An 11,746-nucleotide genomic window follows, 5' to 3' on the forward strand; every position below is an offset into this window, starting at 1 on the left:
GTGAGAGATGATTTCTTATATGTTTATTCTATTCAATTCAACGATGTCAGAAACCGATAAAAATTTTTCAGCTTGAGAGATTTATTTGCTATTCATCAAATCAAGTAATTTGGAGAGAGAGACAGAAATTAAATTGGCCTTATGAATGTCAGTATAATAAAGAGAGATATAACACACGCATACACACACGACGTTTATTACGCAAGACGTATACCAGCTCGAGACACATTAGACATTTGATAAATATTTAGATTGTACTGGGCCCGTTATGGTCGCATTGGCGACGCTAAAGACATAAACCTTCCAATTGTACTGTCAACGATTTACATTGGAAATCCGTCGAAGCTGCACGATCCGAAATGTTTCAAACTAATTTATTACATACAGCTGTGCACAGCACTATTAGAATTTCTGTCTAATAATGATTTAAAAAATTTCGTTCCAATTAATTAGAGAAATGGCATATATATTTCCTCAACATATCTATTATAATCAATTTTTGAATAATTGATAGACTGTACATAACTTTTAATATAACTTAAAAAAAATCAGTTTTAATTTTATAAAAGACATAATCTAGAATATAATATGTATATATAATATTAGAATTAATAGCAATAATGCATTACCTTGTTCTCGGTGATGCGGACGTGTATTTTCTCCGAAGAATGAATTTGCATAGCTTTCATTGTGTTGCGAATCTTGCCAAAATTGATACTTGTTCTTATCTTCATAATTTATAATCGTATTCTGCAAATGAGGCATCTCCCAAGTGCGAAACATCGTTTCTGTATTTGTCGAGGGCATCCCATGCCGATCTTGATTCTCGTATAATAAATCTTTGGATTCGTTCGAAGATGTCACATCTTCCTTCTCATTCGACGGATCGATCATTCTATGACAATTTGCGGCATCTTGCTGGAAATATTGCTCCCACCTTCGAAAATAAAACATTATAATTATAATTAATACATTATAATAAAATGCGATTATATAGGGTGTACATTATAATAGTAATTGTATGGTATTATGGTGTTTTTCGTTTTAAATGTGTGGGAAGTTAGAATAACAAAAATTTCGAAAATAATTTTTTTTATAATAATTTTTAATATAATTGAAATCATTAATTCTAACAAAATATGTGATTTTAAAAATCGCACACGAACAATGTGTATTTCTTATAAAAGCAGAGATAATTTTTGAGAGAACAAATATTCTTTAAAATACACAAAATATATGATGAAATATTCATAAACGTAGCAATAATATTAAAACACTATTATTTTGTAATATTATAAAATAATATTAAAAGATGCTATGTGCCTTTAAAATATTTCTTATTTTGTTTAAATAAAAAAATACTCAAATATTGATAAAAATGGAATATCAAGTATTCCATTAATCACATTTTGTACATCTCTCTCAATCTTTTTATGCAAAATATAGAGCTTTACCTGTACGTATAATTTTGATTGGTATCGGTGTTTTGACGAAAATTCGCGATACATGGTGAAGAGTGTAAACGGGCGATTTCATCGGTCGCGATGTCGAATCCGTTGCAGGGATTGCTCCAGGACCACCTGTGACATGAAGATGTCATCTCGCAATCTGTTGTCGTTGATCTCGGGTTCTGTCCTTCCAAGTGAAGACACGACGGCGTCGGCGGTGTCGGTGGTAATTCAAAATTATCAGACGTCCGACGGCTGTTTGCAATCGTATTTTTCGACCACGACATCACGATTAACAATGAGATAAATAAAGATTTCGACAGTTTTTTAGCACGCATAAAATGCCACTTGTATATATACGAGATTTCTTTGCAAATATTTTAATATTTAGAAATTAGCAAAGAAGCAATTATTATGCAAATATAGAGCTTTACCTGTACGTATAATTTTGATTGGTATCGGTGTTTTGACGAAAATTCGCGATACATGGTGAAGAGTGTAAACGGGCGATTTCATCGGTCGCGATGTCGAATCCGTTGCAGGGATTGCTCCAGGACCACCTGTGACATGAAGATGTCATCTCGCAATCTGTTGTCGTTGATCTCGGGTTCTGTCCTTCCAAGTGAAGACACGACGGCGTCGGCGGTGTCGGTGGTAATTCAAAATTATCAGACGTCCGACGGCTGTTTGCAATCGTATTTTTCGACCACGACATCACGATTAACAATGAGATAAATAAAGATTTCGACAGTTTTTTAGCACGCATAAAATGCCACTTGTATATATACGAGATTTCTTTGCAAATATTTTAATATTTAGAAATTAGCAAAGAAGCAATTAAGCGCAATAAATTCACGATTTTTTTCCAATAATTATTCATATATATCTCGGTTTTCTACTGACAACAATGGTATCTAATTGTAAAAGAAAGGAAGAGTAGAGAGAAAGTACAGAAAAAAAGTTAATTTCTAATTATTTATATCTAATTGGAAAACAAGTTTTTCGTTCGGACATTATAAAGCAGCTTTAAAAGCTTTATGGTTTTTAATGATATTGATTTATTGTCCTCTTACTCTTACTTTTCTCTCTCTTTTGCCTTTATATCTACTTTTTCAGTAAAGTCGCATAAAATTCCGAAGATGTGTCAAAAATTATTTCATGTGTTTAACGTTAAATATAACAATTGGGGAACACCGTATCTAATTAATTGTTCAAGAAAGTCACATAGACGAGCACAGTTTCACCACAGGATCACTCCGCGCGCGACTCGGTGCGAATTGCGTTAGCGCCTACTCGGAAATGTCAAACGAGCACATGTGACAGCGTCGTCCTAAGACCCGCGGTAACATCATGGAGAATGCCGTTGGAGTCGTAGGAGTAGGGTCTCTCATGGAAGCTCCGTAATCTTCTTCCACGTTTACTTTTGGCTTTTTAGCCAATCCCCGAACCGTGAATCGTTTCTCGCAGCCAAAGTGAGTAATCGATGAAAGAATTTAATTGATGACACGCGAAGGCGGTCTCGTCGAATTTTTTGCTTCCCGAACCCCCTTTGCTGAAAATAAAGAGAATTTTAGATGACGCACGCGTGGGAATGATGCTTCAGAATTATTGCCAGAACAGAAGAAGTTGTGTTGATTATTACCATTTTAATTGATTTACTATATATGGAAATTTGTAGTCCACACTTAAAATAGTTTAGTTTGTCGCAATATCAAATTAAAAATAGACATTTTTTTTATTATTTGCCTATTAATTCACTTAGCTTTTAAGCAATTAAAAATCACATATGTTAAAAGTGACTGCACTTTTATTTTAAGTTGTGATAATTATTGCGCTCTTTCTAATTATATATATAATAGATTAACTATTAATAAAAAAGTTAATTGTTGAAACCAATCGAATAATCATATTTAATATTAAACACGGATTACGAATTTCTTATCAACAGAAACCAAACGTAAAGAAGATATGAAAGAGGAAAATTGATCTGTTCTTTTTTTTCTTAAGGCGATTCATTCACGAATTCATCGTCGAATGTTTCATTGAGGAAGACCATCATTCTATCAATGAGGTGCATAAGTCTATCGAGGGAAAGGGAGGGGGGGGGGGAGAAACCACCTAAGAAAACACGGAGGGCGAGAGCGAGAGTGCAAGTCGGGGTCCGACGCGGTGTTTCGAGGGTTCGACCTCTTCTCGAGGGTCACGCGTCTCCATTAGTCATCGGCATTGTTTGGCTTCCTCTTTCAGGATGGTGGTCACACGCGTGCCGAAAGAGACGCGGCAAGAGGCCCACCACCTCGTCAAGCACTCAGCTCTCGGCACAGGAAGCGGGATTCCCTGAAACGAGATACTTCTAACTGTGTAGCGGTGCCAAGCGGTCTCGATGGACGGAAACGCCGTTCGAACCCGCGTTTTCCGCGTTTCACGCCTCGCATCTAGTTCTTTTCAGCGCACACATCCTCTATATATATTCAATAAAAACTGAAAATTCCCATGAGAACAATTAGATTTTCATAATTAACAAAAATTACTTAAATGCTATAATACTATTATCAACTATAATGTGGATTAATTATAAACTCTTTAAAAGAAAAAGGAATTAAACGAGATATCTGTGTTTTCTGAACTTGAAATGAAATATTTTTCGCTGATGTATAAAGCATTGAAATATGTGATACACGAAATAATTTTCTAAATCGACACATAAAAAAGCCGGATACCTACTTACGGGTTTATACTCGATAGAAGGACCAGCCGAATTGCTCGCAAGATTCTCTGAAAAATAGAATCTTCTTTTTCCCACGAATTTTATTTTTCATGACATATATTTAGATCGCGGACAATATCTTACAAATTCAAGACTTTTTTCGTGAAGTCAAGTTTCGTGCGACGTAATGTGAAAAAAAAGCGAAATCCCACAATGAATACTTGTCGCGGTCTCGGAATAGTATCTGGCTTTCTCATTAACAGCCGAACCAAGATTCTCATGCGACTAACTCAAAAGCTAGATGCTAATGTGTAGATGTATCTAGTCGTAATCGTAGCACATTAAGCGCACATTAGATACCCACGTGTTTGTTGCAATTATCCAATCGGTCTATTTAAACGATTTAGCTGTTGGTTTACAACTTACGCAAAAATTATTAATAATAATAAATCGCTAAACAATTACTTATTCTTAAAAAAGACATGTTAATAATTTTTTAAAATTTTCTTAAAAAAAACAAGTTCGTTTATTTCTTCTAAAAATAATTATAACTTTAATTTTAATTTCCGTAATTAAAATTTTCTTTTTACATAATTTTTATGTATGTTTCTAAAATTCTAATTTTTTACATTTTTCTAAAAATAAATTTTTTTTCATTTTTCCTAAAAGTAATTTTAATTTAATTTTTTAAATTTTCCTGGAAATGAATTTATATATATTTTATATTATTTGCATTTTAATTTGATTTCTAGGTTTTTCAATGTTATTCCAATTATTTCTACTTGCTTTTTTAATTTCCTAAGAAGTTAGCAGAAACTTGCGACATTGAGATTTCAAATATTTAGCAAATATTTTAGGTCTATTTTATATATAATTATATGTGATATATATATATATATATTTTCTTTTATTACTTGAGAAAGCTTACACAATACACACACATATTATCCTGTCACGTAAGGAATTTAAGCAGTTTAGTTTGAAATTACATCCTGTATAATTAGCGACAGATTTGAAATGTAATCAACTAATTGACACAATATTTTGTAGACGTCTAATTAAACATATATATTATCTTCAATTTCGCAATATATGTATATATTTTGGGATTAGTGAATTGTTTTTTAGTTCCGACCGGTTGTCTATTTTGTTTGCGGTGATTAATAGACAAAACGACCCTGACCATCCCTCGGTTCTTTACCGGAAGATTATAAATTACAAATATAAAATGACGACGTTGTCCGTATGTATTCTTGACAGCGCATTGCATTACGAAACGCGCGCTTGTTATGACGAAGCAACGCTTGCGATTTCTCGTGAGTTTTTGACGTATTGCGATTGACGGTAAAATACGCGTGAATGATGATATTCTAAGTGCCTCTCTTGGTGTATTTTTGGCGGGCACATCTGGCCGAAGCACCGAGCCCTTGACGTGTTTCCCGCCTTTCGGACGCAGTCGCCGCTAGTTACTCGTCGTGGCAATGCTCGTCCGTTGGCTAGATCCTGCGGGAACGTAGCACCTGTTCGCTGATAAGTATGGACGATCGCCAAGCACAAGGTAACAATACAGGGTAGGATCAAAACAAGAAGCTATCAAAGGATGTTATTATACGGTATAGAAGGACGATGTGTAATTTGGGATATTTAACAAAATCAACTAATAGTCACACATGATACTTTACAACTTATACACAATGCTTTCACAAATCGCGAAAAAATTTTTTTAGAACGCGAAAAAAATACAACTTATTTTGATTAAACAAAAACACAACACATAAAATAATCATTAATTTCTTAATTGAAGTAATATTGACAAAAATCATATGCGAGGAATCGAAAACTAATTATTACACTTTGATTACTGATTATTCTGTCGTTTTTATTATTTATATTGCTTTGATATAATTTATTCTTATTTTATTGTAAAAATAATAAATGTATGTAAAATCTCATAAATGATGAAAAAATGCTTCAGGAAGTTCGCGTCACGGATGGCACGTGAGAACGCGAATCGCGGTAATAATATTCATCTGCTTGGCTATCAGTTCGATGATCATTTTCTGGTTCATTAGTTCGATTATTATAGAGAATCGGCGGGATGGTAGATACAGAGGATCGATTGATGGGAAATCTTATAAAATGGCCTCTTTGGAGAGGCTATCCGATCAAGTTTTACCGTTGGAATACACGTAAGCACGACCAGAATATTTTTTCGCTTTTGGCTATTAAACTATCGGAAACAAAGAAAAGAGATATTTTTCCATTTATTACAATCCTTGAATTAAGAGTTTTGTTTTTCTTACACTAATGCGTACTAGCAGCAATGTGAGTGTCACTCAGAGTTTTCCGTATCATTTTTAATATCAATCAAATATAAAAAAACTCAGTGAATGTGCATTAAGTGTATTTAATCGAATTCGTTATTAAAGACTTTTTTTAGACATTTTAGCAAAAGAAAATATCTGCAACATATGCGATATTTAAATGAATTTTCTCTAATTTTAAATCGAGAATTGAAGTAGCATGCAATGTAAAATTAACAAGTTTGTCACACAGTCAATGACGGACTGACATTGAGTTTTCTGCCTGCGCCGCGTGTCAATCATTTGAATGATTGATATTGCAGACGTAAACTAGAATAGTTTCAGCGCATAACTTTACTTGCTCTTTGCTTGCTCAGACTAAGATTAACGTTAGGATCCAATCATAGCGCAACAGCGAGGAAATAAATATTTATGTTTTGAGCAAGTAGCACATCTAAATTAAAACGACCGAAATTAACTTACACCATTTTTGCTTTTCGATCTTTCATATCGTAATCTTTTTCTCTTTGGAAAAAATTACATTACAGCTTGAAAATAATGCCTATACTAGAGGAGAAAAATTTTACGATGATCGGCGTCGCACAGATTCAATTTTATTCCAAGATCCCGACTAAACACATACGCTTTCACGCCCGCAAACTCTTCATACAAAATATTAGCGTGATGGAATATCGTTCGCCGAACGAATCGAAGCTGATTAGCAAATACGTCGTGACGGATGAGAAGGATTTTATCGATGTGTTTTTTTTGCAAATACTAATGGCGGGAGAGACTTACGTTTTGCATGTAGAATATACGATGCCATTGCATGAGGAACCGACAGGATTTTTTAGGAGTGCATACATCGACCGCGATACCAACGAAATCAGGTAATGATTGATGCAAAGATAATATTAGATATTAATATTACCTCGTTACCGTCAATGTAATCTATCAATATCGACAAAAATTGATTTTTCCGTAATAAATTTTTTTTTTGTTATAAAATATTTAGTGCAATTTATGTTTGTGCATTATATATATTTGCACCTTGTAAAAGCAAATATATATATTTTTTTTTTTTTAGGTGGATAGCAGTGTCAAATTTCTCCCCTGATTACGCTCGCACGGCCTATCCATGCTTCGACGAACCATGGATCAAGACGCCGTTTCGTATTTCAATCGGCAGAAAGTTCAACATGCGATCGCACTCGAATTCAATGCTAAAATTCACTGAAGAAATGTAAAAGAGATCCATTCAATTTTGCTGTATTATAACGTATCGCAACATTAATCGCACATCTGACTGCTGCAAAGACTTATTTAATGTATTCGCGTTTAATTACAAAGATTGATTATATAATATTCAAATTTAATCCAGTTTCTTTTCTTCAGTCGTGATATGCCTGGATATGTTTGGGACCATTACAAGAAAACGTTACCGATGCCCACGTACTTGGTCGCTTTTATGGTCACCGATTTCGTGAGTTACGAAGTTGCCGTCACCGATCGACCGTCGCATACGATCTTTGTCAGGAAAGATGTCGCAAATAATACAAAATATATCGGCAATTTGATACCAAAATTGCTTCGTTTAATTCAAAATTTTACCAAATCTTATTACGAATTGGACAAGCTGGATGCGATTGTGGTTCCCAATTTTGCTTATTCCGCGATGGAAAACTGGGGCCTTATAACGTTTCGGTAAACATACTTGCCATAGTTCAACTTTTTTAGAGGTATACTATCGCCTCAAATGTGATTGGCATTTGACTTTTTCTTAAAAAGAAAATTGTAGAATTGTATTTTATGTGTAATGTTGTAACGCAATATACGTATATCAATTAACAAAATTTTAATTAATACAGCTGAAATTAGGAGCTATATTGATATTTTTAGAGAAGATTCCATCCTCGTTGCTAGTATCGCGGCGCACGAAGTCGCCCATCAATGGTTCGGTAATCTCGTAACACCGAAATGGTGGGATGACGTGTGGTTGAAAGAAGGATTCTCCTCATTTTTCGGATACTTAGCATTAAGCGTGGTAAAGTGTACATAAATCAATTTTTTAAATTAATCCTAACCATCCTTTCAGCCTCTTTTCAAAAGTCACAATCATAATTACGAGTACTTCTTTCATACTTATCTCTTATACTTATCTTTCATATTTATTTCTTTTACACTCACACTACTTTTCACGTTATAACTTTTTTGTCATTCCTTTAATATAATTCTAGGTGATTGCTATTTTTCAATCTTTCTGATAATTGACTGATAATTTTTCAATAGCATCAACATGTTTATCATATCTTAATGGTTTACGGGAACTAATTATTAATTTTTGTAATTGCGCAATCATAGCGTTGTGTGGCATTTACTCAACGATTACCTTTCTTGATCTTCCAGCTCGAGCCTGCATCCTGGGATGCGCAGACCAGCTTCCTGATCGAGTGCCGCGACGTGTTCGATAACGATGCCTACGAAACGGCACACCCATTGCATATTGATCTGAGCGAACTGAGCAAGCTCGCCGATGTCTTTGATTTGACGTCGTATGTCAAGGGTAATTGCATGGCGCATATGATCTATCATTTTCTGGGTGAGCGGATCTTTCTGTCATCTGTGCGCGGCTACGTACACACATACTGCTATCGCAGCGCTAATCAAATGGATCTCTGGAGCGCTTTTCAGACTGAGATCGATGGAGCGAACGGGCTACCGGCTTCTTCGGGGCTCCGCATGAAGGACGTTATGCGAACTTGGACGTATCAGGCAGGATTCCCTGTCCTGCACGTCCGACAGAATCGTGAAACCGGTGCGATCGAGCTTACGCAGGTGCGCCCCATGTTTATCGCAGATCGATCTACACGGGCGTGTTTCTTCATCTCTCTCCCTTGTTTCGTCGACGACAAATTATTTATCGATGGAATGCGTTTATACGACGATATTAATCATCGTTATTCCTTCAATGTAATGAGAGAAAAAGGATGTTATGTAGTTTTACGAATAAATTATATAGAACGCTTCTGTATACATTTTAATCTCTCGGTTACGGAGATTAATCTAAAACCGATTTTTTTCTTATCAAAAATTTCATCGAGTTCCATATTTAGCCACGATCTTTCAATAATTTGGATTAATTGATAATTGAATTTTGTATTGAAATTTTGTTAATATAAATATTATTCGATATTAAATGTAAAGGTCATTTATATTTTAAATATTTCTTGACTGTTTGATTGTTTTAATTGTTCGAAAGTTAAATTGTAAATAAAAATGTAATTTAAAAATGTGATTGCTAGCAAACAAATAATTTTTATATTAATTTATCTGTGCAGAGTCAATAATTTTTTTTATTTAAATTTTTCTCTTTTTCATATTATATATATATAATTTAATGTATGAAATTAAATTAATATTTGAAGTTAATCATAATGCTTCATAAAAATATTATGGATAACATTTACGGGAAAACATTGCAATTTATAATCTCCATCATTATAATAGATAAATAGATGTAAAACACAACCATGAAATATCTGCAGTGGATGTCGATAAAAATTGCTCAATTATGTGATGTTTGTGTTTCAGGATCGATTTTATCATTATGGCATAAATAGTACGAGCGAAGAGTTATGGCACATTCCGTTGACGTGGACAACCGAAAATGAACAGCAATTTGGTAATACTTTGCCGAAGCCATGGATGGTCAAGAAACGCATGAAAATTAACGACACCGTTCTGAGCCGGGCGACTTTCAACAATCAGTGGATTCTGTTCAATATCAATCAAACGGGTAATATCACTGTCGTAACATCCGCCGTTCAATTAAGAAGATAATATCCAGAGCAATATTTTTACCGGCAATGCCGATCAATTTGAAAATTTGCCCGAGCCACTTGATAAATTCACAAATATTTATTTCATACACAAAATGTTCTAGAATTATAATATTATTTAAGTATTCAGAGATAAATAGTCTACAAACTATAACACAATTTTTCTCTATCACTTTCAAATTATTCAAAATTTCTATTAATAATTTATCGTTCTATATTTTGCAGCTTTGTATCGTGTCAACTACGATATAGAGAACTGGAAATTGTTAACGAAATACTTTCGAGCTTTGCCGAAAGTAGCAAAAGTGCAAGTACTGACCGACTCGTCTGCGATGGTTAACGCTGGACTGCTCGATAAAAGAATCATGTGGAGTATTCTTGAGAAACTGGAAACGGAGAGCGGAGAAATGTTGTGGACACCCGCAATACCTTTATTGACTACGATCCAGAGTCGTCTTTGGGACTCAAGTATATTCGAGGTAATATCCGAGAGCATCATTGTCGCATGTTTGTACTTAATATCTATATAATAAAATAAAAACTTTGTTAATTATAAATAATAGTTCTTCTCCGATAACAAAATTATACATCTATAAATCAACGGAATTTTTCGCGATATTTTCGCTACGTTTGTAGCCCATTTTGCAATTTTTTCGTGATCATAGATTACAAGGAAAAAATTCGAGCACATTTTGTTTTATTATTAATTTATACGGTTGCGGTGTGCGATAAGATATGCGAGATATAATCGATGCCTCTTCGCGCGATCTAAATCGTCCGCTATGCAGTTCTGCCTTATGTCGTTATTACGCGCAGTTAAGACTTAAGTATGGCATTATAAAGCGTATGATTATCCCTGAGACAGATATATAAGCGATCATCGGCCCATCGACCGTCGTTACGATTCGACATTCTCAATTAGGTCGGAGGACTCAATCATTATTTGCACCGAAATACGAGGCACGTAACATTTAATTAAGCACTCGCGCCGACCAATGTTGCCGTAACAGTGTTCTTTTCACAGAAGCCATTATTGCAAAAATATACGAGAGGAAGGTCTCACCGTAAGTAAAGAGGCGGGTCCCGCGCGCGATTTCTTTGGACGCTTCGTGTTCGTAAGCCTAACGTGCCAAATTAAATAAATACGCCGCGGCGTATCTTTGCGATTTAATCCACCCGGTTTGTTGCTCGTAAATTCTGAATAAATGGAATTACTCTCTTACTCCTTGCGCGAATCAACTGCAGATCTCTATAATGTTGCGATAAATATCGCTGCCGCGATTATTTTGCCCTCCTCCTTGCAATTTCACAAGAATATTTTGATGTTTTGCAAAAAAGTGAAACGGAATCTTGAAACGAGAGAGTGACATTTGCTTAAACTGTAGCAGCAGCTTGTAGTTTCTTCTCTTTTCATAAAGAAAATAAAATCCTGCGATATATAAAAAATGA

At 34.6% G+C, this 11,746-nt stretch overlaps 2 protein-coding genes across 3 annotated transcripts in view; one reads left to right on the forward strand and one right to left on the reverse strand.

The window, feature by feature from the left end:
- Positions 1–1,735, reverse strand: part of LOC115234573 (homeobox protein Hox-B5b-like) — a 4,325-nt gene extending 2,590 nt beyond the window's left edge. The window contains exons 1-2 of the mRNA XM_029805751.1: positions 1,455–1,735; positions 630–937 (exon numbers count right to left, since the gene is read on the reverse strand). Coding sequence (XP_029661611.1) covers positions 630–937; positions 1,455–1,735 — 589 coding nt within the window. The remainder of the gene's footprint in view (positions 1–629; positions 938–1,454) is intronic.
- A 3,933-nt stretch (positions 1,736–5,668) lies between these two features.
- LOC115234564 (thyrotropin-releasing hormone-degrading ectoenzyme-like) overlaps positions 5,669–11,746 on the forward strand; it is an 8,716-nt gene continuing 2,638 nt past the window's right edge. Inside the window, exons 1-9 of one of the 2 annotated variants that reach the window (XM_029805738.1) lie at positions 5,669–5,713; positions 6,131–6,344; positions 7,007–7,348; positions 7,546–7,701; positions 7,854–8,162; positions 8,358–8,502; positions 8,865–9,293; positions 10,050–10,254; positions 10,523–10,776. In XM_029805738.1, coding sequence (XP_029661598.1) covers positions 5,692–5,713; positions 6,131–6,344; positions 7,007–7,348; positions 7,546–7,701; positions 7,854–8,162; positions 8,358–8,502; positions 8,865–9,293; positions 10,050–10,254; positions 10,523–10,776 — 2,076 coding nt within the window. In that variant the 5' untranslated portion in view covers positions 5,669–5,691. Of the gene's footprint in view, positions 5,714–6,130; positions 6,345–7,004; positions 7,349–7,545; positions 7,702–7,853; positions 8,163–8,357; positions 8,503–8,864; positions 9,294–10,049; positions 10,255–10,522; positions 10,777–11,746 lie in introns of those variants that run through there. The other variant, XM_029805739.1, reaches the window with a different exon arrangement.

The sequence above is a fragment of the Formica exsecta genome, unplaced genomic scaffold, assembly GCF_003651465.1.
Source record: "Formica exsecta isolate Colony F162 unplaced genomic scaffold, ASM365146v1 scaffold20, whole genome shotgun sequence".
Lineage (NCBI taxonomy): Eukaryota > Metazoa > Arthropoda > Insecta > Hymenoptera > Formicidae > Formica > Formica exsecta.